Source organism: Cuculus canorus, chromosome 3 (genome assembly GCF_017976375.1).
Source record: "Cuculus canorus isolate bCucCan1 chromosome 3, bCucCan1.pri, whole genome shotgun sequence".
In the NCBI taxonomy this organism is placed as follows: Eukaryota; Metazoa; Chordata; class Aves; order Cuculiformes; family Cuculidae; genus Cuculus; species Cuculus canorus.
This window is the reverse complement of record NC_071403.1, coordinates 7,334,627-7,362,498: the sequence shown is the minus strand read 5'-3', so window position 1 is coordinate 7,362,498 and position 27,872 is coordinate 7,334,627. Positions and strand designations below refer to the sequence as shown.

Below are 27,872 nucleotides of genomic sequence, written 5' to 3'. Positions count from 1 at the left end.
AAATAAATAAAAAAGATAAATAATAATAAAAAGATAAACACAAAAAAGTTTTGCTTGGTGGGATTTAGTTTTGACACATATTTTCTAATACTAATAATCATCTATAGAAGAATCTGTTCAAATATGTCGCTGGAAAAAAAATTATCCTCTTTTTCCCCCTCACCATTATTGTTCATGATGAGGGCTAGTGTTAACTGAGCATCTGCCTTAGGTTATTTGCTTCTTAGTGAGAATAGAGGTCTTAGTTTTCTTTTTCTTGTAATTTGTAATTTAGTGTTTGCTTTTCTTGTGCTTTTGGCAAGCTACACTGAATGCTAATACTTCACATTTACTTACTACTTTATTTTTATTTGGGCTATATTTTTTGAACTATATTGATATGTGTTGGGTAGTGCTATGATATATTTAAAGACCTTTAGTACAGAGGAGAGATCAATTGCTTGCATTCTTGTTACATATTAGTAGTATTTACACTGTTGTTCAGAAATAGATTAAAAATTAATAACTATATTTTTAAGTAATATGTAAAAAAAAAATTACTGGAAATATCTATTGGTACCTCACTTTAATATTACTATTTTTAAAAACAAATAAGCCTGTTATTCCCCTGAACTTGACTATATGAGCTTTCCTCTATTCCTCTCTTGACGAGGCAGCTGCCAAAAAGATTTCTTTTTCAGCCTGTTGTGATAGCTTAGGTTAATAGTTTGACCAAACTTGTCAGACTGATATGGTATTCAGCATGGTATTTTCAACCATTACTTTTTTTCTGCTAAATTGCCAGTGTTACTAGAATAGTGTTTAGTCAAAAAATATGTGTTTACCATGCAAATAATCCACAATACCAATATCGTTAGCCCAAAAAGCAGGGTCAGTACCTCTCAGAAAAAAAAAAAAAATGTATGATGAGAGGTGCTTAGGAAGGATTAGCTGAAGAAATGTCCGAAAAAATCACTATAATTCAAGCAGAAGAGCTGTATGTGGCAGCTTCTGTCATTAGTAGCTAACTACACAGACACGGCTTAAAGTTTGATTTGGGTAGCACTGCATAATACCGTGTACTGTTGTGTAGCAAGCTATATTATTTTCTTAAATTCAAATTCCAGTCCAATATTTTCTCATCATTTATTCCTTATATTCAATTATATCTCCTTGCAACTCCAGACTCTGTGTCTCATCCTTTCCCTGGGCATCCCAGAGGATAGTGTTTCACCATTGTATATATCTAAGTCGTCTTGTGCCATGACTGAATTTAGTCCCCAAAAAAAGACAGGAACTATATCGCATTATTACCCTGCAATCCTACACCTGGGTCAGGGCAGTCCACGATTTCAAGACAGGATGGGGGATGATGTGATTGAGAGCTGCCCTGTGAGGAAAGGCTTGAGGGTGCTGGTCGATGAGAAGCTCAACATGAGCCGGCAGTGTGCGCTCACAGCCCAGAACGCCTGGGCTGCATCCAAAGCAGCATGGCCAGCAGGGCGAGGGAGGGGATTCTGCCCCTCTATTCCTCTCTTGGGAGACCTCATCTGGAGTACTGTGTCCAGTTCTGGAATCCTCAACATACGAAGGATATGGAGCTGTTGGAATGGGTCCAGAGGAGAACTACAAGGATGATCGGAGGGCTGGAGCACCTTCCCTATGAGGAGAGGCTGAGGGAGTTGGGATTGTTCAACCTGGAGAAGAGAAGGCTCAGAGGAGACCTTAGAGTGACCTTCCAGTACCTGAAGGGGCTACAAGAAAGGCTGGAGAGGGACTGTTCACAAAGGCTTGTAGTGATAGGATGAAGGGCAATGGGTATAAACTGGAGAGGTACAGATTTAGGCTAGACTTAAGGAAGAATTTCTTCACCATGAGAGTGGTGAGGCACTGGCACAGGTTGCCCAGGGAAGCTGTGGCTGCCCCATCCCTGGAGGTGTTCAAGGCCAGGTTGGATGGGCCTTGGGCAGCCTGAGCCAGTGGGAGGTGTCCCTGCCCATGGCAGGGGGGTTGGAACTGGATGATCTTTAAGGTCCCTTCCAGCCCAAACTATTCTATGATTCTATGATTCTCTCTATGATTTTCTTTATTAACTCCTTCCCTCAATCAGGTCATAAAATGCTGGTTTAGGTCATCTTTTTTCTGCCTTTTCCCTCACCTGGGTCAGTTCCTTACACCCCCAAGCACTTTAAAAAGGTGCTGGAATCACTCATTTTAAATTGTCAATACCCTTCTTTTTTATTTTAGCAAATTCCATTTTATGACTCTTTAGAAATATTATTCCTTTCAACTACTCCATGTAAAATTAGGCAAGAGGCCGGGATAACTTCTTTCAGAATCAATGAAAGAAAAAATATTCATCCTGTCTGAGGAAATGTCTGTCTGATTTAACAGTCTATACTTTTTTTTTTCTCCACCCCTCAATGATATCTCATAATTTAAATCATTATGTCTGAATTTTACAAACTATTCTAATCCAACATCTTGCCAACATTTTTTTCTAATTTGTTTCACCACCATGTTACTGCTATTTTGTTCGGATATTAACAGAAATTTCTGATAGGACTAGTCAAAAAAACTACCTGAACACACTGCAAGTAGTCTCCCTCCTTTCTGATGCTTCCTTTTCATGTGGTCAAATTGTTAGGGAAATTTTATCCACTGACTTCCAAGTTTTATCCATGTATTATCTGCTGTGGATCCTTAAATTCTTTACCTCTCAATCATCACACAGTTAATGTAAATTTAGGATGCTGTGATTTGCGAAATTATATGTATTATTATGTTCAGTCATAACTGAATTTTTCTCCTAGACTAAAGATATGGTTAGAATTACTCTAGAGTTTTCCACTGAGTAGTCTTTTTCAATAGAAAAGGTACTATTTTATCAATATTTTATAAGCTTGTATGTAATTCAGTAAAAACAGAGAAGGAAACAATTCACAACAGCAGTATTATTTTCCTGAAAATAAAAAAGACAAGTATTGCAGCTGCTACCACCTGCATCAGAATAGGGATTTTTTTTTTCAGGAATTACCTCCTGAGATGTAGGAGAGTTAAATCTGCCCATTTTTTATTCATTATTCCTTGAAGTCTCAAAATCCGCAATCACGGGAGTGAGATGGCATCCCAGAAATTCTAGTTATTATCAAGAAATAAAAAATAATATATTTTTTAAAAAACATGAGCACTTTCATAGAACAGAAAAAAAAACATTCCAAAATACACGTATCCAGAAAAGGAATCACAGTCTCTGTCACTTATCAGAACCTGTATCTCATGACAGTTGTTGCTGCTTTTAATTCGGTATTCGTTAAAAAAAAAAAAAAGAATCGTAGAATAATAGACTGGCTTGGGTTTGAAGGGACCTCAAAGATCATTTAATTCTGACTCCCTTGCCATGGGCAGAGACACCTTCCACTGGATCAGGTTGCCCAAAGTCCCATCCAACCTGGCCTTGAACACCTCCAGGGATGGGGCATTCATGGCTTCTATGAGCAACCTGTTCCAGTGCCCCACGTACCCTCGCTGTTAATTTTTTTTCCCCTAGTTTCTAATCTAAATCCACTCTCTTTCAACTTAAAACCATTAGCCCTCGTCCTATCACTACACTCCCCAATAAAGACCCCTCCCCAGCTTTCTTGTAGGCCCCTTTGAAGTATTGGGAGTCTGCTATTAGGTCTCCCCAGAGTCTTCTCTTTTCTAGGTGGAACACCTCCAATTCTCTCAGTGTGTCCTTGTCTGAGAGGTGTTCCAGCCCTCTGATCATCTTTGTGGCCTTCTCTGGACTTGCTCTAACAGCTCCATGTCCTTCCTGTGCTGAGGGCTACAGAACTAAATGTGCTACTCCAGGTGGGGTCTCGTGAGAGCAGAATAGAGGGGCAGAACCACCTCCGTTGACCTGCTGGTCACACTTCTTTTGATGCAGCCCAGGATACAGTTGGCTTTCCTTCTCTTCAGGGCTACTCTCATTCCATCCTTCACTCAGCCCATGTTAGTGCATGAGATTGCCCTGACCTGGGTTCGGGACCTTATTGACCTTGTTGAACTTCATGAGATTTGGAGAGGCCCACATCTCAAGACTGTCAACATCCCGTGGATGGCATTTCTTCCCTCCAGCACATCAACCACACCGCACAGCTTGGTGTCAGCAAACTTGCTGAGGGCACCCTCAATCCCTCTGCCCATGTCTCTGACAGAGATGTTAAACAACACTGGTCCCTATACCGACCCCAGAGAAACACCATTCGTCACTGTTCTCCACTTGGACATTGAGCCATTGACCACAACGATTTGAAGTGCAACCATCCAGCCAATGCCTCACCACTGAGTGGTCCATCTGCCAGATCTGTGTCTCTCCAATTTAGAAACAAGAATGTCATGTGCAACAGCGTCAAATACTTTGCCCAAGTCCAGGTAGGTGATATCAGTTACTCTTCCCTTATCCACCAATGCTGTAGCCCCATTATAGAAGGACACCAAATTTGTCAGGCATGACTAAGCCTTAGTGAAGCCATATTGCCTGTCACTGAACACCTCCTTATTTTCCATGTGCCTCAGCAGAGTTTCCAGGGGGATCTGCTCCGTGATATTGCTGGACATAGAGGGCCAACACAAAATAGCAACAAAACAAAAAGCACTTACAGAATAAGTACTGATATGGAAGGAAAAGTGGCTCATCATTATCATTTCATCATTAAATGACACATCTGAGATCAAGTAACACAGATATCGTAAAGGCTTTTAATATTACCAGACATATGGAAATTAAAGATGAAAGGGCTCTCATTCTGCAGTATTGAATAACAATGTTCCATCAACAGATCAATACAAGCTAGGTTTTGTGTTTGGCCAACAGGTAACAATAAAACCACTACAGATCTGTAGCAGATAAGGCTGGTACTACTTCATTATGTTATTTATTCCATCTACCTCTTTCATACCATGATCAAATACAGGTTCGTAAGGAAAAGAAGGTGAATATTGACAGATTGAAAGCACTAGAATCTGCTAGTAAGGCATTGTAATTCATGCCACCCTCCCACTCCTCGCTACATTAAAATAATTGATAGCTAACTGAAGAGAAAAAGAGGAGAGAGAGAAGGGAAATGAAACCTTTTGATGGTAGTACAGAATTATGGGAATTACAAAGTGGCTGGCAGGAAAAAACAAAACCCACATCAAAAAAGTCTGTGGTATTTCTATATTTTATTCTTTTTTAGAGAATGAATAAAAAGCATTAAGAAGCATAAATCTAGAAAAAAAAATAGAAGGGAAATGAAACTTGAAAAGTATAATGACAGAGAACAAATAGTTCTTGTTTTTCTTTGCATTCCTTTTGATTCTTCCAGGTGATATTTTTTTTTCCCATTTTTAGGGTGATACTTCACTATGTAAATGCTCCTTTCCTCTTTTGTTTTCTCTCTCCCTATGAATTTGCATTTGGAGCTTCAGAACTCATTTCTGTTTACTTGTTTGAAACAGGGACTCTGCATTCACATTGATAATTGACCTCTAAGGAAACTTCATTTCTCTAAACCATGCTGGCTTTGTTAAGAGTAAGAGGAAGAAAGGCAGCATTCATAGTTGGTTTATGTTCCATCTTCTTGGCTGGTCTTCGCCTTTTTATTCTAATTCACTTGCAGAGAGAATTGTCATTAATTTTACACAGCTTTCTCCATTGCCTTTCTCATCCCTATCTCATCTCTCAGTCAAGACAGCTTATTTTGTGAGGGGTAATTCCAAAAGGCAAACTTTAGCCATGGAGTTTAATCTGTCTGTCTAGTCTGCTTTCGTAGTTGTTGCAGAAAAATAGGCTGGTTTAGATGTTGATTCAGTGTAGGAGCTGAATGCTGGAGAATGGTTTATTCCTTCATTTGCTGCATGCAGCTTAATAGAATCTGGAACCTAAAATAAAAATACAAAAAAGATCTCATCAAAAATGGATTCTTTTTATTCAGTTTAGTCTTCAGTAATCTCTACCAACATCCCGTATGACTTCTTCCCTGAGAATTGATGGGAGAATCAGGTCAGCCAAATGCGCTTAATGTTAACTAAGGCTCAATAGACTTAGTGTTAAATAGTGTTAATTAAGGCTACATTTTTTCCCCGCATAAAACACGATATTCCTTCCCATGGCTTTTTTCTTCCTCATCTCTTTTGAACAATCAGTCTTCACTCGCACTTTCTGCTTTACTTTCTCACTTGCACAGATGACTCCCCTGAAGCCCATTATGATTTTGGTCTCAGTGATTCCCTTGCTTTTTTTATTTGTTCTGTCACTCATCTGAAAAGCATTTAATGCTTCTTAACTCTTACATACTTCGCTTCCTCATTTCCCTACTGACAATTGCTTGGAGAGATGGGTAATCCAATACTAGCACCTTGTCAGGGGAATAGTTAAGTGCTGCTGTAGCCCATGGAATTGCTGTTTGACGGTAGTTTGTTCTTAAAACCTTTCTCCGGCCACAAAGGTCATCAGACACTTAAGAAGCTGTTTCACTAAAGCCATCTTATTTCATAGTAAAATAACAACTGTTTGAACAAACCAGTATTTGATGATAAAAGCTGACCTTTACTAATTGTTCTACATAAATACAAACCAGTGACAATAAAAATATTCCCAAATACAAAGGAATTCTAAGCAGTGAGCTTAACTGAAACTCCTATTAAAATCAATGAGAAAAATTGACAATAAGAGTCAGGTTCTGAATGGATTAAGAGGGAAAACATAAAATTCCTCCTGCAATAGCAATTCTTTCAGTATTGACTTGCTCCATATCAAACAACATTATGACTGCCCCCATCTCTCTTCTTGTAGGTATTGATGGCTGCCTCTAGAAATGAATGTCAGAACCAGGCAGACCACCTCAGTGTGCTGATTGTATTAAACATTGTGCTAAAGATAAACAAAACTAAAACTATTACCTGTGTTCACATATTCAAGATCCTGCCTCATCTGGACACACGTGGGCAACCACGGGCAGCTTCAGGTAGCCTCACAAGACCATCTGAGGCTGTAAGTGAGATGTCATAGTGTAACAGACAATGCAGAGTAACACCGCTTTCAGGCAGAGATCATATATATTTAATGGCAGAATTTGCCTAATGGTCACCTTGCTTCTGGTAACTAGTCAACACCCATTGCTTTGGGCTAATTTATCAATATTACAATACAATTTTAAGAGAAAATGTACTGAAATTAAAAGCATGAACAAAAAAAGACTATGACTACATCCTTTCTTTGGAAGAAGCACTTTGAATGAGAACATTTTAAACTAGAAAACTCTGACTCACCTACCACAGTTGTTAGGGCAAGTCATCCATAAGAAACAATTTGTTCCAAACTAAAAATGGTATTACTATTGGTAATCTCAATGATGATCATAAGCCCTGAAATGATATATTATATATGTAAGGATTAAAGGACAGGAGAACAAGATAGGATTTTCTGATAGGAGGAGATCAAGCAGCAAATTATGCATCTTAGGGCAAACCTCTACCAAGGTGATTTAAAATATAAGCACAGAAAATGCTCAGAAAGGAAGATGAAATATTTCTCAATTAAAGCATATTTCTAATCTTACTTTTGGGATGTGATATTTCAGGCTGAAGTTACCAAAATTTGTTCAGTATTAAACTTAACAGGAGATTGTTCAGCTTCATTTCTTCTGAACTTGTTGAAGATCTACTGATCAGAGGGCACTTTGATAAGGGGGCACATTAAAGAGAGCAGTTTGAGGGTAATTGTTAGAATCTATATGCATGCTAACACTTTGAGGTAGATCACAATGAGAATTCAGTATAACAAACTACTCCATATACTGCAAGATGATATGTATGAGGCAAGGATATTCTGAAAAATAATGAGAAGCTGACATCTCAACATAAAGATTTTTGCTCTAAAAGTTAAGCGAAGAAAATGTGGTTATAAAAGTCAATGTACTCTGAGATTGATTAATTGCAATACCAAAGAAATAGAATGGCTAGTGAATGGTAGTGTGGCAAAATAATGATATTGCATATGTGGTAGGTAAATATTGTTAGCACAGGAAACATTATCAGCAAACATACAAAATTAAGGGCTTCAGCATATAGTAACAATCAGTTATTTCATAGAATTAATTCAATGAAATTTCAATTATCATAGAAGTGTTCTGAGTCTTCGCTGCAGTATACAGTCCTTATTAAGGGATAAGAAAGAAACTGTACCATTATTTTGCCTTTCAGTCCACCTGTCTGCACTGCGAATGGAGCCACTGTTGAAAATCATAGAATAGCTTGGGTTGGAAGGGACCTTCAAGATCATCCAGTTCCAACCCCCCTGCCGTGGGCAGGACCATCCCACTGGATCAGGCTGCTCAAGGTCCATCCAACCTGGCCTTGAACACCTCCAGGGATGGGGCAGCCACAGCCTCCCTGGGCAACCTGGGCCAGGGCCTCACCACTCTCATGGTGAAGAAATTCTTCCTTATGTCCAGTCTAAATCTGCCCCTCTCCAGTTTATACCCATTGCCCCTCATCCTATCACCACAAGCCTTTGTGAACAGTCCCTCTCCAGCCTTTTTGTAGCCCGTTCAGGCACTGGAAGGTCACTATAAGATCTCCTCAGAACCTTCTCTTCTCCAGGCTGAACAAGCCCAATGCTCTTAGCTTGTTCTAGTGTGGAAGGTGCTCCAGCCCTCCGATCATCCTTGTAGTTCTCCTCTGGACCCGTTCCAATAGCTCCATCTCCTTCTTATGTTGGAGATTCCAGAACTGGACACAGTAATCCAGATGAGGTCTCACAAGAGAGGAACAAATGGACAGAATCACTTCCCTCACCTTGCTGGCCACGCTGCTTTTTCCAGCCCAGGATACATCAAATGTCTATGTATGTGTTTTGATTCCATATGTCAGATATTCTTGTATGTATGTGCTATGCTTCAAGTTTCCATTTGCATCCTGCTCTACATAGGAATAATACTTAAGTGGAAGCACTGAACTACGCAGACAACCTACCTTCCAGAAGGTTTTCAATATTGCAAAATACGTACAATGAAGACGACAAGTGATATAATGAAGAAAAAGATGTATATATGATACTTAATACGATACAGTGTAAAGTTAGCCCAAAAGTTAGCACTCATCTAATTATTAAACATTTCTAGAATTGGTCATTATTTCGTATTAATAGCAGTAGCCACTTCTTGTAGGTGCCATTTGAAACTATAAAAACTAGTTATTTGCAAAAGATTTTTAAAGAAAGTTAAATGTAGATAGAATTAACTTTATGACCCACTGAACTACACACTAGATTTCTTTCTTACAAAGGACAAACAAGCCAGGCAGCTATTTTACAGGAGGTATTCAAGTACTAGTGATATAAACCGTACTAAACTTTGAGCATGATGGGTAGGAATAATAGACAGACTTCAAAGGGTTGCGTCGGAAAAAAAGAATGTCATAGCTCTTTGGAGTAAAACATATGAGAAGAAAGTTAATATAGTGAGCTTTGTGCAGATAGTCTAAAACTGTCAAAGCCTGACCTCTTTAAAATAGAGTTGTCAGAACAATTATCTTCAGGAAAAAAAAAAACCCACAAAGTCATTGTGAGGTGACAGTGAAGGAAAATCCTTTCCTCTGTTCTGAAATAGGATACACTACTTTATAAAGTGAAAAGAGTCCTTAGGATATATATATTAAAAAAAATGTGTAACATATAATAACACTCTGAGAAAGGTTCTTTAAGCTGAAAATATAGGTAATTTGAAAAGACATAAAAGGTAAAGGAAAGGTCTCATTCATTTGCTTCAAAACCTTTTGGTTTTGGAACTACTTCATCAGTTGTTTTTTCTTAAGTACAGATTTCTTTTGTCTTGCAGCTCTAAGAAACATTTCCAGTCAAATTTCAAACAATCTGGAGATCCCCTGCATTTCATCGGCCAAAATGAATTGCTTAAAACGAGACACCAGCAAATTATTTTAATTTTCTTCTGATTTGAAGTACTTAAATATACACATCCTTGTCCCCTTAGTCTGGATTTCTCTACAATTTGCAATGTACTTCAATCCAAAAGATGCTTTTTAGTTTGCAATTTTATCTTTCTTTTGTGACTGGGAAAATAAGACATGGAAAAATTAAGGTATCTCACTTTAAATATTTTAATTTGATTAATTTACTGAGACCATAAATTTAAGTAAAAAAAAATAAGCTCAAATCTTGCAAAGCCATATAAATGTCAGTTTTCAAGACTGACTTGTGAAATGAGAAGTGTATAAAAAATGTGGGGGTTTTTGATCTTAAGTTGTTTTTCAGCTTTGTATCACTTTTTCTTCCTCTTTTTTTTTTCAGAAAAAAAATCTGTTCAGCAACATGTGGAAAAAATGCCACTTTGGCAAAAGCAATTGAAAAAGAATGACTAGAAAACACTGAAATTGAATATTTCACCCTTTAGAAAGATGTAAATATTTAATTAGCTGACCTATTTTATTTCATTAATCCAAAAAGGCATATCTCTCAATAAAAAAATACGAAGAACGGTGAGGTCCCTGATCACTAATGGGAATGACTGCAATCATTACTATTTTAGTATGTATTTTGAATTGAGCAATATAAAAATCCAGACAGTCTGACCTGCACAAAACAGAAAATGGAAATCCATAAAGCCATGTAAGCATTCAAAATTTTACTGCAAACCATAAGCCATGTTTGAAGATTGATGCATTCGCAGAATAGAGTTCTGGCAACAAATCTTTAGTATTCCTTACAATGGAAAACATTGAGCAGTGTATAAACTGTTTGTTAAATACATTCATGTTTAGACAGTGTAATGCATTTTCAGGTATTTCTGTATTGCTGCAAAGCACAAACATGCTGTTTGTATTAAAATATGATCTATTCAAATATTTTCTGGCATATTCTCTTTCGCCTCGAGGTCTTTGCTTAAAGTGGGGGCCACCAAAGAGCCTACAGTAGGTTTTGTTCAGCCGGCGATACTACTGTAATCCAATTTGTAAAAATGTTAAAAGAAAGATTCAGAAATTGATTTATGTCCCCCTTCAGGCGTTTTTGGTGTGGTGAAGGGTTTCTAAGCCACTTGTTATCATTCCATTTCTATTTACAGTGGCATCGTTCCACTGGTTTTTGTGGAGGTGCTCTGCTGCTGTAATAAAAGGTGAGCCTGTGAAACCTAGGGAGCTAGAAATGGGGGTGACTGTTCAGTTATTAGTGGCTGTCCTGTGAAGAAAAAGACTTCACAGACTTTTTCCTCTCTAAATTCCATTTAGTAGAGGTATAAAATACCATTTTGTCCATAGGAGAGGGGTTTGAGGTGTGGGGTGGTTTGTTTCCTTTTTTTTTCCCTTTCTTTTCAGATGAGGAGTTCCGTACATTTTTCATTTCCAAGCAACTCTCACTTGGGAGCAGGAATATCATCTACAGCATTATGGATGATTTATAACAGATTCATAAAACAAAGTTTCAAAAAAAAAAATCCATCCTCATTTATTCTGAATTTGAATCGACTCTTCGTTGCTGTAATGGTGTTCCCAACTTAACTTAGTTTTCTTTCTATAGCCTTATGATGCAGGAACTGTTATTCTGAAGTTATGTAAAATAACAGATCATGATAACAGATATAATAACAGATATTATAACATAACATAATAACAGATAGGAATAACAGATCATCATGGATTAACGCGACATACCTACCGGACTCCTCATAAATTTTAACTCAGAATATATGATCTTACCTGAGCTTTCAGTTTTTGTTTGGTTTTTTTTTAATCAAGCACAAAGAGTCTTTAGCTTTATATTAGCTGAAATATCATTTATTTTAAAGGCAAAAGACTCTTTTTATCCCCCTGACATTAATGGTTTTCAATACTATTTTATTTTTTTTGCGCTCTTTATGGCACTGATTTATTTTTGTCCAATCTTATCGGACATTAGCTGATGTTTTCTTTTAATGTCATTTATCACAGAGGCATATGAAACCATTTCTACAGCTCCATTTTGCGTACCGTGGGTAGAAACTGCTAGAAAATACACAACATAATGATAAAGTCTGCCAGAAAATGAAGGGACCTCTGCACAGCCATAGCTGGTGGAGTGGCCTTCTGCTTCATTTAGGTGGCAGCCACCAGCCTTAGTGACTGCCACACATTTCAGACATCAGCTGGCTTTTTCCTTCTGTAGCTTGTGCTATGTTGGAGCCTGGAATTGTGAGGAATTACTGTGGTTTCCCACTATACAAGCTCTCTTCTCAGCATGAGTAGCAAACCTAACTTGGCCCATCCGCTGGTGGAAAATACTCTGGAAGCTGCTTTCTGTCAGATCTGCTGTGTGGTCCTACTGTGGTGAAGCCACCAGAACCTGTTGGCTGACTAGATCCACCAAGCCTTTACCAGCAGCTCTTTCCCCTTGAGAAGCCCACAGCCCCTCTGCTTTCCTGGGACCTTCTTCTTCTTCAGTCCACTTCCCAGCTGCGTATCGGTGTTGGCCAACTCCTCTCATATTCTCCTGCTCCCTTACTGATGCTCAGCCCAGGCTACTGCTTCCCAGCACCAGGGGTTCCTGCAGCAGACGAGAGCTGCTGTGGCTCTTTGGTGGCAGCTCGAGACAACAGCTGCTTTTGCTGAAGGCTAAATATATCAAAATCCTTAAAGTCGCAGCTTCTTTCTGCTCAGTGAGAACACGGTGAGTTTTGTTTCTAAGGGGCTTTCTGGACTTTGCTGTTTGCTTTGATTGCTTCCATACTTCCCTTACTAGCAAAATATTAAATTTATGATTGCTGTAATTAATTCCTATTCCGGCTAAAGTCACAGACTTTTCACATGACTATACTGTGGAAAAAAACATACGTGCATTTAACTGTGGGAAAGGCTTAAATTAAAAATATTTTTTTTTTGCCTGTTCAGAACCGATTGTTACTTTGAGATTATAAATCTTAAATTGCAGAACAAAAAACACCCAGAAGGGATGAGCCTTTTGCATATAGCCAGTAGCAGCACCCCTGGTATGAGGTGCACACACCTTAGCTGCCTCTACTTAGCAGGATGGAGGAACACCTGTGGTTAATTAATCAAATGAGGGGTCAGGAAGCAGCTGAGGAGTTTTCTGGAGTGCTGGAGAGACAGCTGGTGGGGAAAGTCCTGTGGGCATTTAAGGAGTGGTCTTTGAAGCTAGTTTCCTAACTGGAAGGGGAGTGGGCAACTGGGAGAACAGCTCTGGGGTGTCATTGTGGTCCTCTGATCTGAGAGAACCTGAAGATGGAGGAGTCTGAACCTGGAGGAAACAGCACTGAGGAAGACTCGGCACTGATGGAGTAAGAAATGTGAGAGCAAAGGGATTTTAATTCATGTTTGGTGGGTTGTCTTTTATTTTTCCTCAGGAAAGCAAGCTCAGTAACACTCATCAATGTGATAAGGTGTTGCTGTGCTGTGTTCTTTATGCGGGAAGAGGTGGGGAAGCAAAGGGTAATTCCTGTGTGGAGGACTGGGTCTTCTCTCTGAGTTGGGGCTCTGCCCATTGCAGTGTTTCTTGTACATCTTTTTAAGAGAACAGTCAGTGCTGTCTTCAGCTTGAGAAAACCCACCAAATTAGCGCTTCTGAATGAAAAACTTGACCTTCAACAACTAGTTCTGTATGTTTACCCTTTTTCTGTGACTTAAAGATAAAAGTTCAGGCTGGACGTAGTGGAATTATATATATATATATGTGTGTGTATAGCCTATTTCCTGTGATGGAAAGTCAGTTATAAATTATAGATGTTGTACTAATCTTATAGCAGCTCCTCATTTATGCATGAGATGGTGCGTGAGTCAGGTTTAAAATCTTCACTTTCTCTTGGCAACAGAATGGATGTAAATTATTAAGACAATCCTCCTGTTGTTCCGCGCGTTAGCAGGTAATAGCCTTGTTTGCTGGAAGGGATACACTGGTGTCCTGCCTTTATGTACCATTAGGTGCCTTAACCTGTGGGTAACTCTTCTGATTGCTGGTAGCAAGTGTAGACAGGAGTTGGCCCCCAGGGATGGCATCTTATAATTATGGACGAAACAGGGGAAACCACTTTATAAGTTTCAACAGTGAGTTCTGGCTCCTGCAGGTTTATAATGAAGCAGATAAGCCTGTAAGTGCATGGCCCACAGCAGTGACTGCGGCCAGCTTTCTTAGTGATTTTCTTTAAGTTTTTTTAAGCTCTTTTATTACTTTTGGCGTTTACAAGAGTGAGGTTTGCTCCAGAGTTTATGGCAGTGGACAGAGGATATGAAAATTCTGCAAGGTTTGGGAAATAATACTGTAAAAATCAGTTTACATTTGTTTCTTTCTGATTATGCGTTGTTGGTTGATATCGTTTGCATGACTAAAAGCTTGCATAGGAATAGTTATGTAAAAGGATATATTCTTATTTTGGTGTGTGAAGTTTCACCATAAAACTTATTACTTGTTATCCTTAAAAAGTATCTCTTGACTATGTGAGACGCAAATCCATGTTTGAAATAAGTATTAAGGGAGAGGGAGGGAAATCATTGTAGGCTAGAAATCAGTCCTATGGAAATATTTCTCTCTTGAGGCTTCCTTTACTTGAATCGTTTTTAAATCATGAAACATGAATAAGTACTTCTCTGATTTGAACTAACATTTATCCATAAGAGAAACTTTGAATTAAACCTTACAGTGCTTCTGTTAAGCTTTTAAAAAAGACTGAGTTTTGTTTTTAAATAATTGACCTTTAGAAAAGCTTATATTACACTTTTTTGACCATTTGTATTTTTATCTGCTTACTATCGACTTCCAACTCTTGATTCAGTGGAAAACTGCTGTGCATGGAGAGGACTTGAAGTACATAACTGAAACACTGTGTGTACTTACACACAGCTGAGGCTGCTTTGTTCTCAGCTGTACTGTCCTCAGCTAATTTCAGTTCAGTATCACCTGTTTGGAAAGTTATAACTGTTTCCTTATTTAGAGATGCAGAAAAAGATCTGCTGGATCAGGTTGCTCAAAGGCTCATCCAACCTGTTCTTGAACACCTCCAGGGAAGGGGCATCCATGACTTCTCTGAGCAACCTGTGCCAGTGCCTCACCACCCTCACATTAAAAAAATTCTTCCTAATATCTAATCTAAATCTCCCCTCTTTCAGCTTAAAACTTTTACCCCTTGTCCTATCACTGCACTTCCTGATACAGAGCACCTTCTTTCCTGTAGATCGCCTTGAAGTACTGCTATAAGGTCTTCTTAGAGCCTTCTCATCTCTAGGTTAAAGAAGCCCAACTCTCAGCCTGTCCTCATATAGGAGGTTCTTCAACCTTCTGACCATCTTTGTGGCCTCCTCTGGACTCACCCTAACAGCTCCATGTCCTTCCTGTGCTGAGGGCTCCAGAACAGAATGCAGGACTCCAAGTGGGGTCTCACGAGAGCAGAATGGAGGGGCAGAACCACCTCCCTCAACCTGATGGTCACAGTTCTTTTGATGCAGCCTAGGATATAGTTGGCTTGCTGGGCTGCAAGGACACATTGACAGCTCCTGTTCAGCTTCACATCCACCAGAAATTAGTTATTACTGAGATAATGTTATTAAATATTTGACTCTTTAATACCTAAAATTGAGGTGTAGTTGAACAGATGATATTTTTGCAGCATTCTCTGCTCATATCATCAAAGCTTTACTGCTGCGGGGTGGCCTCTGTGTGGAGAGGCTGCGGCTGCCCCTTTCTGGACCGAGATGGTTCCTGCTATCTCCAGCTGACACCCCACAGGGCATGGCTGAGCCCCACAGCCAAGCAGTGGTGCTTTGGGGAAAGTGGATTTGAGAAAGGGGAGAAACCACCACAGAGACAGCAGTGAAACAGCTCTGCGAGCATCGAGGTAAAGAATAAGGAGGGGAAGTAGGTGTCCCAGACACCGGAGGAGATATTCCCCTGCAGCCTGTGGAGGAGCCCACTGTGGAGCAAATGGATGTTTCCCAAAGAATCCACAGCCTATGTGGAGTCCATGCTGGAGCAGGGTAGAAGTATGAGGAGGAAGGAACAGCGGAGAGAGAGTGTTATGGACTGACTGCAGCCCCCATTCCCCTCCACCACCAGAGGGGAGAAGTAGAGGAATTGAGAAAGAAAGAGAGAATATTTGAGCCTGTGAAGGAGGACAGTCGGGGAGGAGTTTGATTTTAATTTGTCTTTGTTTGTCACTATCCAAAGATACTTTAACTGGCAATAAATTAAACTAATCTTTCCCAAGTCAAGTCTATTTTGCCCATGATGATAATTAGTAAGTGATCTGCCTGTGTTTATTTTGTCCCAGGAGCATTTCTCTTATTTTCCCTAACTGTCCTGTTGAAGAGGGTCAATGAGAAAGTGGCTGAATAGAGACCTGGCAGCCAGCCAAGGTCAACCCACCACAAAGGCATTAATAAAATACGGAATAAGTGCAATAAAATACGGAATACTGTGAATCCATAGAGTCAGATCGTGGTTGCTTTCACTTCAGGTTCCTAACAGTTTATACATATCATTGACTGTCGGTAATGTTAGAGGTACTCAAGGACATGATTTAATGGTAGATAGGAATGGTTGAACTCCATGATCTAAGAGGTCTTTTCCAACCTGGTGATTATATGATTCTAAAATGTGGAAGGGATTAGCCTGCGTTTTATGGATACTATAGCTCAAGGATAATTTCCAATTCAGCTGAATATGAGGTATGACCTTTTGAACATTTTTAACGTGTTGTACTTGGGATTCTGTTTCTGTGATGCAGTGAGGCTTTTCTGGAGAGCTACAATAGTTAGCCTAAAGCTTTAGTCCTTCAGGGTACTCTTTGGCTTTCCTTGCTTTCTGATCTGCGGTTGATCAGCTCAGTCTTTGAGGTAGCGCCTGCCAATAACTTTGTGTTTTCCTGTGGTATGGTGAGTTTGGTACAGAACGATCTTATGAATCTCCTCTGCATCAAATGAAACTTTTAAGAATGGTATGTAAAAACCTGAAAAGATATGATGAGGATGGCAGATGGCTCTTTGGTGTTTCTAATGGCAGTTAATGACCTGTGTTACTTTAAGGTAAAATTGGAGAAATGTCAGGGTTTTTTCCCTTTTATAGACTTTGAGGGAGAAAAAATATCTTTGATTTTTGTCATTTATCTACAGTTTGCTCAAAACTGCTTTTGCAATAATTCATTACTTATACTTTACCTTGTTATTAATAACATTGATCCTTTGGGCTGATCGCTTTTGCAGGAGACCTCTGATAGGTAATTGCAGGCAAAATGTTTTATTTTAGCCAAACAGATTCTAATTACTTCTTCTCAGAATGTTTTTGAGAACAAGCTGTACAGATATATGAGCAGAGTTCGTATCTACATCTATATAAAAAAACCTGTGTGTGTATATATCAGGCACAATTCTGAGTGTCTAACAGATCTGATTCTCCTTCTAACTATAATAATGTGTCTTCAGAGTTTTCATTGTCCTGATTTGAAGAAAGAAATAGTCATTATGGGTGATGGGTACCCTCACCTCTAGGGTTTTTTGACTCTTAAATTTCCTAAAAAAATTTGTTAAACATTGAAAAAATGTTGTCCCGTGAGGTAATCTGAGCATGGTGCCACTTATTTCTACAGCTGCCTGTAGTATAATGTAAGGTAGCAAATAAAATGGTGAAAATTATTCTATTTTTCCTTTGCTGATTGTTTTCTAGCAATTGTGAAATTGGTTCATATGCTTGTGAAGTGGTCTGATCACGTAAGAATCTTCATGCTCTTTCTGACAGAGCTGTCTGGAAAGCTTCACTTGTCACATTTGACGTTTAAACCATGAGGACAGCAAAAAATATTTATTAAAAAAAGTAATCTAGTGACTCCAGGGACAAAACTGTGATAGTTGTAACTAGAGGGAAAAGAAGGGAAGCTGTTCTTATGTCAATGGTGTCTTAAACACCTGCGAGGATTGATTCAGTTTTAGCCATGCTTGAAAGTCTGTCAGTTTGTATATGAACATCTGGGACTTGCTAAAATTTTGTAACTGTGCTCAACAGAAGATCAGTCCCTAAGATGGTTTATACAAAGAAACTGAAGCTCCTTAGGCTGATCCGATGGTACTTCTGTCGTTCCTCAGCAATCAATCAGTGTCTCATTTTTCTAACAGCATCTGCTTGTGATAGAGACTGTGCCCATGCCTCCCTTATGGGTCATGGATTCATTGAATAACTTTGGCTAAGAAAGATTATGGTTATTTGATTTTATCTCCCCCTGAATCTGGAGCACAGTCTGAAGACCCACCATGCTGTCCAGGGCATTCTTAAATGTCTGGTATCTCCAAGGATGGAGACACAAGATCCTTTCTGCACAGCAGTTAACAACATAACGGTGGTGTTATATTGTGTCTTTTCCTAATATAAAACTGAAATTTCTCATTTCATACCTTGATGCTTCTCATTCTTTCTGCGCTTCCAAAAAGAACCTGACTTATTCAGTTCCAACTGGTAAAGACAGCAGGGAAGTTCACCCTTCAGTTGTTATCTTTTAGGTGATAAAGTGTATTCCTAGAGCCTCTTCTAAAACCATTCACTAGACTCCTAACCATATTGCCAACCCCCAAGAGGACTTGCTGCGTTTTCTGTACCTAGAAGACCCAAAATCTGTCCTCATAAGTAGAGGGGGTGGAGAAATTCTGAGCAGAGCCAACGGGGCTGCTCGTCATGCTGCTGAAAACCAAAAATTGTATGAATTTATAGACCTTATCACTGGAAATAGCTGAATGTCAAGATCTATGAAATGACAATGGAGAATGAATTGTGAGAGAGTGGTTTAGTTTCTTGTTTTTCCTCTGAAACAGAGGCTAAACTCAGTACTGGTGTACCACTGTTTTCTTCTTTATAGACAAACCAAATATATCCCATCCGTAGCTAAGAAGTATTTTAGCGTGTGAGTTTTCTGCAGATAAATGCTACTAATGCTTAAGGAAGTAGCAATATTTTAAGCTTAAAATATTGCCATATGTTCAGAATGAATCAGTTCAAGTTTATCAAATGACGGTTTTTATTAGCAGAGGGACTTGAAATGATTCCGCTTTCTTAGCACACGCACACTTGTCTGTCTAAACAGTTCCCTTTCTGGTTGCTGTAAAGGCCTACACTAATTGCCGAGATGTGTTTCCAAAGTAAAGCAACATGTGGTGGGGTGTGATTTTTTTTTTTTTTAGTTTTTTTTTCTTCTTGATGAAATAAACGTGCAAAACACATTATGATTCATGAGCTATAACTACCTTGCAAAAATGTTGGAGGAGCTGTGGGAGAATGACTTGGTAGGTTAGCAGTGTTTTAATTCTGGAAATGTCTAAAGGATAACACTATAGATTTTCATCTACTGTCTAGTGTTTGTTTGTGCTCAATTTCATGGCATTTGATCTCCCTGAATTTATTAGAATACCGAGAAAAGCTGCTTTCAGCAATATTTAAGGCAACAAAGGCACTGTAGAGCACCCAGATAGTCTGTTGAATGACTGCTTGTATGAATTTCTTCTATCCGAGGCTTTCCCGTTATCTTTATTAAGATTACAACACATTTCAAGTGGACGTATTCTTTGAAGTTCGCCACATACTTGCCTTTTCCTGCGTCTGTAAAACCTTAAGTGCATCAATTTAAAGTTTTCAACAATATATTTACCTTCCTAAAACGTGAATTGCAACTTTGGTTAGCCTAAAGAAGAATCTTCTAGTATTTCAAGTGGGATACTACAGAGACAGTTTAATTTATTGAGCAGATAAATAATCCATATTATCAAAGTGATATTTAACAGAATAAAAGCAGAGAGGTCTAGAGATCATAACAAGAGCCCAGGCTGTCCAGTTACTAAGTCTCTGCTCAAATGGGTTCATTTATGTGCACCAGTGCCGAGTGGAGCAAATGCTGATCAGGAATGAGGTAACTAAAGCTGTATAGCTCCACAGTTACATTTGTTTTTAAATTTTATCAGGTTTTGTCTGCTTTGGTGGACTTTTATTTTAATTTTTTGTTTATTTTTAGGTCTGCTATGTAGTGCGAGATAAGGCAGTAGTCATAACCACTCTAATTTATTAAATACAACAAGCGGCACATTTCCCTAAAAACTGTAACATCTACTGAAGGTGAGAGAACACACAGAAATCTCAATATAAAACGTGGGAAGCCTTATGGTAGCTCTGCAGTTTGAGAATTGAGGAAAAAAGCCAACCTGGTTATCTCTTGAATTAAGGTAAATGAGGTGGAAAGGAGTAGGACTAATAGGTTGACAGTTGCGCAGAAGGTGAAGAGATGAGAGCAAACAGCTAATTAACACGTGGGAGACAGTGTTGTTTAAAAAGAAAGCAAGAAATTGCAGAAAATTTGCTGCTGACTTATGTTGCCTTGACTGTATGCTTTCATCTGTATTTAAAGCTCTCCTGGCTTCAGTCTCTGACTCATCCTACTCTATTTGTTTTCCAAAATATATTGGAAAGAGATAAGGAGCAACCTGACCAATATAATTTGGTCGTGGAGTTTCTCTTATACATTTTTATGTATCAGAGTAGTCTTAAATAAGCCTGATTTTGCATAGAACTTTTTAGTTTGGTGATACTGCTGAACTAGTATGTGATTTACAGTTAGTTATCCTCTATAGTTCCGGATGGCACACAGTGAACTATAGGATGGGTTGTCTTCACCATGTGTGTGATTGGTTTGGGGATCTTTTTAGTTGTGGGTGTGGGGTATTTTCTTTGATTTTTTTGGGGTTTATTTTTTTGGTTTTTTTTTTTTACAATTTTTTTTAACATCTGAATTTTAAAAAGCTTTTTTGAGGTGGAATTTGAACAAAAGACAGCTTTCTGATGCAGGGTCATGTACCCAGTGGATCACATACGCAGCTAACTTCTGTATTTTGCAAGTAATGTGAGCTGACAGCATAGTTTTGGGTTTGTGGGACAGTAAATGGCGTCTTATGTCTGACTTAAGCAAAATTACTCTAATTGTTAAGAAACAAACATCGCACTAGTTTCAGTTTGGTCTCACACATTATCTTTAACAATGTGTCAGTAAAGGATGTAAACATTTTTTTCTTCTGTTTAAAACTCAAAATGAATTATTTATTTTTGGAAATAATCTTAAAAATCAGTATTGCAATGTTATTATAGCTTATCCACAATTCTGGTTTGTATGTAAAGGTAAGGCAGCTAATAAGATGGGAAATGTAGGGTAATTTTTCTGAAGTTGTTAAATGATGGGTATTTTTATTTTCTGGTCAGTTAACATATATGACATTGAATATAGAAAATCCATGCTTTTTTCTGAAGTAGCAGCTGGAGGACAGACAGGATAGTCCATATTATTCCAAGCAGTGGCTGGTTCCTTTGTGAGTAAAGACCCAAGTATCTACTCCCAAGTGTCTTAAATATACTTGTCTCCATCTTGAAATGAATCCTACCCTTCAGTAGATACAAACAGATTTTACTATCAGAGTTTTCTGTTGGAGAGTGCACAGATGTGTTAAAATGGGAAGGTTAAAAAGCTCAAGAACATGTTTGAAATTTTGCAGTAAATGTCTAGAGACTGCATCGGTATAAAGAGTATAATATGTTCAGGTATAGGAATATGATGCTCATTATAATGCTCTTCACACATGCCAATGTGCTTCACTTGAAAATAATTTTTCTTATAATTTGTATCTTTTTATTGCACAGGTTATCTGGATTTCAGCTTCCATCATCTATTGTGAGCACGGGATCTATCCTCACCCTCTGCTTCACCACAGATTTTGCTGTCAGTGCTCAAGGCTTTAAAGCGATTTATGAAGGTAAGAACTCTCTTCCTGCTGTGTCTTTATTCTACTTGATATGTTTTTCATGTTGAAAAGTGATGCTTCAATTATAGTTTTGGAGTTTTGAATAATGGGTGAATATTGCATGAGCTTTTTTTATAACATACTTCAATGTTACTACATCGTGTCAAAATCAGGACCATGGACATTTAATCTAATACTTTAATTTCTGCTGGAATTTTTAATTGAATTTGTTGTGCTTCAAAAGCTGGATTCAGAAGCATTTACATTTAAATTATTTTCTTATTATTTCTTAAATTATTTCTTTTGATTACTTTTTTAAACAATGTCTAACTTAAGGGGTATAATGATAAAAATGAGAGGTGATATATATACTAACTGGTCTTGAAAATGTATCACTAATCTTTTCCTTGTGGAAAGTTAAAACAATGGGAAGAAAGACACATGTACATATAAATTTAAAAATACAACGAAAAAAACACTAAAGGAGTTGAAAACTGGTTCTGTGAAAGATGTTAGACTGCAACGATGACCGCACAGTTCTAGCGAAAAGTAAGACCAAACATTTCATGTCTTCTAGTGTCTATTAATGGTTAAGCTCATAAACTGGACTGATACTATTCCCTAAATACTTAAGGTAGTACACAAGACTTTATGAGATCTGCAACTTTTGTTTGGGAGAATTGCCAAATACAGGGGAATTAAGTCTGTTGCGTTGTTGGATAATCAATGTTTTGAGTGTAAATTGAGAATTGCTTTCAAACTCCGTGTGTGGTGATTTTTTTTTTTTTAGTATTTTTTTTACTGCTTTTTTATTTATTTATGGAAAACACAGAGTTTGGAGTGTTTGAAGCTGCACAAAGCTGTTTCAGAATACTTCTCAAACGTGATGTTATTTTTCCTATGGTTTCATGGTTTTAAAAGTGTGCATTCTGGGAAAGTTATGTATGCAGTTAAGTGATAGAATTGAAAGCAAATTATTTCTATCAATTGGGTTGATGTAGTAACTTTTAATCTAGGAAGCAGAGTAAGTTGATTGTAGCTATTCACTAGGACTAGCATTGGTGACTATATAAATGCATTACCTGCGATCTTTGTTACTTTAACTGTTTCTGAAGTGATGACCAATCCATCTTCAACGGCTTGATAAACTGTGGTTATGTTTCTACTGGAACTATTCGAAGGCCCTTAACTTTACCCTGCATTTCTTGATAATAGGTATCTCTACTCTCTATCGATGCATATCTTTGTTTCATATTTGATTTAAAGTTTTGAAATTAGTATTCTTTAAAGTACTTTTTGACACTTGCATCTTCATTGAAGGAGTTACCTAGGTGTGAAAAGACAGAGGTGACATGAGTAATTCAAACATATTTTTCCGGTAGCTCAGCAGAATGTCTTTGCTTGGTAGCTCTTCGTCCCTTTCCTTGTGTGCCAAAACCTTATCACCTGATCAGTCTGCTCATTAGTCTTCTTTTTCTTTTAAGCTGAGATGAGAGCTGTGAGGAAAGGCTAAGAAAGTTTCATTAAAATCTTTATAACTCTTATTAGGTGAGTCAAAAAGGAGTATCAGACACCACAAACACACCAGGAATTGTTTTTGTTGCCTCAACAGGAAGTTGCTTCCTTTCATACCTGTATCCTTCTGTTCTAGCAGATGCACACGATAGCATATTTCATCCTTTTATGCAATCCGAGCAATTTGTTATTCATATGGAAAAAGACAGTGAAGAATGCTAAAGGACGTCTCTTGACTGTCAACTTTGGAACACATGCACAGAGCCACAGGCTGTAATATAATGACACTTCCTGCTGGCCCACTTTCTTGGAAGAACCCCAGCAGGAAGAGCTGTAATTAACATTGACAGATAGCACCGTTCTCTGGTTAAGCAACACTGCCCCCTTTCAGAGTCGGTGCTGTAAACCTGGCATTGCCCGTGAGCTCTAAATTGACCTCAAAATTTGACATCCAACTCTCAGCGCACGGATTGGTGGTGGGCACTGATGGTTTGGGAAGGGGTTGTAGCAGTGGAGGTTCAGGTGCTTTAAGAAGGATTGGGTGATTTCTGCTGCATTGGCCGATGGAGTTATTGAAACCTCATAGTTTTAAGACCTCCTGTAACTCTTTCCTAAACTACTATGTCCCTGCACATGGCAGGGGGGTTGGAACTAGGCGATCTTTAAGGCCTCTTCCAGCCCAAATTATTCCATGATGCTATGACTCTACTTGTTTTAAATAGTGACCTCTTCTGGCTTGTATGCCATGTATAATTTTGTGAGTAGATGGGTGATCGTTTCCTCTGGGACAGAGGAATACAGACCAGATGTTACCAGTCACTGGAAGTCTTTACAATCACTCTGCGGGTTACCCATTCCTAATCTAGTTTGCTTTTACTAAAAATATCTAGTTATCCCTCATTTCAGCCAACTTTTTCATTCTTCTCTGAAGTAAGTGAATTACTAACAGAGACTGAAGTGCTACTGACTGCAGCTCTCGGAGAGTTTGGGACATTGGTCATAATGCACCATTTGCGAAACAATGCTTTAAACATCTTAATTGGAGGGAAGTTTTAACTGTGCATCAGCTGACAAGGACTGTATGCTTAAAAAAATAAAAACAAGCTTTTTTTTTTAATGGTAGCTCAGGGAGTGATTCTGTAACAGATTTTTTTTTTTTAATAGAAGTAGAAACATCAACTACATTTGAAAGTTAAGGAATTCTAACAGACTGGGAGCAGGAATGGGGGGAACCTTTGTGGCGCTACGCAAGGATATGCAAAGGAGCTTTTCTGGAATTGCACTGCTCGTCTCACAGTAGCGGATGAAGTAGGTCTGAATAATCCAAATATTAGGAGTAATGAAGGAACTAATTTACATAAACTTTCCATATTCTCTGAGTCTGCAAAACTAGTGGTTTATTTTTTTTAATTCCTGTGACAGGCCACTCTTCTAATTAGAAAAATAATTTCTTATTCAGGGTTGGTGAGTTCATTCAATTAAAGTGAAAAACAAAAAAATAGATTGATTAGTGTCTTCTAAGTTTACCCTCTATTGACAGTATTTTAGATGTGATCACAGGGGGGAAAATTTAGTGTTTTGACAATGACTCTTATCTCTCAAAAGAGTTAATACTGGGCTAGATTCTGTGTTGTGTTCAGCTGCTGGTTTGTAGAGGAGGCTTTTGGGAGGCTTCACCAACACTGTCTGCCACGGTGCTCTTTTTAATCTAAGCTCCCTGGTGAATGAGGGTATGGCTATGATCCAGGAAAGATGACCTATGAATCACTTCAAGCCCTACTGAACAGCCTCTGAAGCTACACGTACCCTCATATCCCTGGCGGAGAGAGAACACTACATCCCTGTTACCTGGGATTCTGATCTATGCGTTTTAGTGCGTGTATTCTTGACTTATGGCCTCACTTCCTGGGCAGCAATGACTTTCAGTTCATTTATGATTCTATAATATGTAAATAATTTGACAATGAAGCAAGTGAAACCACATTCTAGTGCTCTATGCCCCTGAAGATTATTTGCACCTGTCTGACTTGGGCTGCTGTCACCCATATACCATTTAGTTAATACTTAACTAAATCTGATTTTGTGACAGTAGAACAGCAAGAGTCATCTAGTTCCAACAAGATCTTGATGTAGTTGGGCAGTTCCTGAGTACTTGGGCTTAAATATAGGTTTCTTTCCTATATCATTACTTCACCAAATTTATATATCCATTTCTGAGAATCTGTAGTATTTTAACTGATAATACTTCTGTCTTCCTCAGTAATCACATCAGCACTCTAAACTCTTGATACAGATGGAAGCTTGGTTTGCTCTTATTTTCTGGAAATAAAATTATTTATGTAACTTTCCAATACACTATTATATCATTAAAAATAACTATAAATTTTGGAAGTAGTAAATTCAGCTTATAGACTTTGCCAACTTGTTTAATCTGCTAACTGATTTATTAACCATTATCATCACTGCTGGGTAACAATTATACCTAGATGTTAAGCAATGGGATTGAGGAGCTGAGGGATAGATTCTCTTTATCTCATAGGTGACTCTGTAGATTTTGATTGTTGGTTTTTGGCTTTTTGTTTAATTGACAGTGTTTTACATCATAAAGCATGTTTCGGCTTTATGGGAAAGCATGTGGATAATAATATAACACTTGTTACTTGTGCAGTTTTAATTCCTTGTTAAAATCAGTTTAATTCTTATTTTGTAGAATGAGACTATCAAACCATTTTAAAATACGTGCTTTGAAGGCTACAAACAGAAGTAAAAATTCAGCATTACTATATCATTGTAAGAATTCTCAGAAAGTCAGAAGTATTCTTCCCATACAAAACACGTGGTTATAGTTGGAAATACAGAAAAATATTCTTTAAATGACAGCAATATCTTCAGTGTAATACATATGTATACTTAATTAAACTAATGCATAGTACTATTCTTTAACAGAAGAGAGACAAGTGCATCCTGCCATTCACGGAAACGAGTTGTCAAGTGCAGAAAATTCAGTAAAAGTAGAAAATCTTAATTCAAAAGACATTGTTAGTCATCAATGTAAAATGAATGTCATATTTTCTAGTCTATGTATTGCTACACTGTTGTCTACCGTTAAACATGAAACTGCCCTTGAAGGATAACAATCCTTGGTTCATTTTAGCCTATCTTGATTTTTTTTTTTTTGTGGCTGTTTTTGTTGTTTCTGACCACAGTTTGTAATATAGAAGTGGTGAGTGGTGTTTAAACAACAAGCCAGATGTATTGGACTTGATGTGTGCTAGCACCTTTCCTTGACCTTTGTCCTGCAGCAGCAGGTTTCCTTTGCCAAAAGAAGAGTTCTTGCACGTCCCTTTATTCTACCTGCCCTCAGGGTATACTTCCTTTTTTCTTTTCGTCTTTGAATTCTCAAAGATTTATGCTTCCACACAGCATTAACATTTATACTGCCAGCCACCTCATCCTGCCTTATGCATCTTTGCTGAGGCTTCTTTTTAAATCCCTTTCAGCATCAACAGCAGAAAGCAGTGATACACTTTCACAGTCTATAGTCTTTGAAGATATTTTCTTTTTTTTGTTTCTCTTGCTGCTCCTCTTCTCCCTGGATATCACTTATTTGGTGTGGTTTTCCTTTTTATTTTTATGGTTCAGTACTTTAAATGTTTTTTTTAAAAAAAACAAAAATAAAATGAAACACTTTCTTAACCAACTTGGAAACATTAATCTCTTGTGTTGGTTCCATGAGTTTAGCAAGATAATTTTCATGAGACTGTTTTTTCTAGTCAGTGTTGACCCACTCAAGATAATGGAACTTTGGGCTCAAGCAAATGTTTTTAGTTCTCTCAGCTTCCTCAGTAGGTTTCTTTTGGGTTTTGCTTGTTTGTTTCCCTCCAGTACCAAAAAGCCCTTCCTGGGGGCTTTTTTAAGAGTAAAAAAAAAAAATCTGCTTTTCACTGCCTCAGCAGTTGACGAGGCTTCTTACTTGTTGCCCATGACCCTAACTCTTAGCTAATGGCTGTGTAGTTCTCCCAGCAAACTGTGGTACAGTGAGAAGAGCAGTTATTCCTCGGGAATTGGCATGTTCAAAACAAACGGAATAATCTGAGGCAAATATTTCAAGTTTGAGAGTAGGAAGCTGGGTTGGCAAGAATATACCAACTTCTATGTGACTACTATGCATAATGATACCCCCACTAAACAGTGTGAGATGAGTAGTTTTCTGAATCTTCAACCATCACCAATTAATCTCTGATTTAATCATAGCTGCTGTAATATCTAACAATCTCTAATAACCATTGACTGTTAATGTAATTGGCCGTAACACCTGGTAATAGTCAGATACATTTTTTTCTATTTTTAGTTAAATACTTCTTGCTTACTATTTCAGTTCTTTCTTATCTGTCATTATAAATGTTTGTATGACTAATATTAAACTTATAAAAAATATTTCAAATAATCATTGCCTGAACTGAATCACTATCTTCAAAGGGAGGTGTTTGTTAAAGATTTAAACAATGTGTGTATACATAGCGCCAAGTAAACCAAAAGCTTTAAATAGTGAACACACAGACTCAAATGGGATCTTCTTGGGCTGAAATTTGTAGTTCCAC

The 27,872-nt window shown here is 38.0% G+C and overlaps 1 protein-coding gene across 1 annotated transcript in view; it reads left to right on the top strand.

Moving 5' to 3' along the window:
• CSMD1 (CUB and Sushi multiple domains 1) overlaps positions 1 to 27,872 on the top strand; it is a 1,155,040-nt gene that overhangs the window by 330,702 nt on the left and 796,466 nt on the right. Inside the window, exon 3 of the mRNA XM_054063646.1 lies at positions 21,656 to 21,768. Coding sequence (XP_053919621.1) covers positions 21,656 to 21,768 — 113 coding nt within the window. The remainder of the gene's footprint in view (positions 1 to 21,655; positions 21,769 to 27,872) is intronic.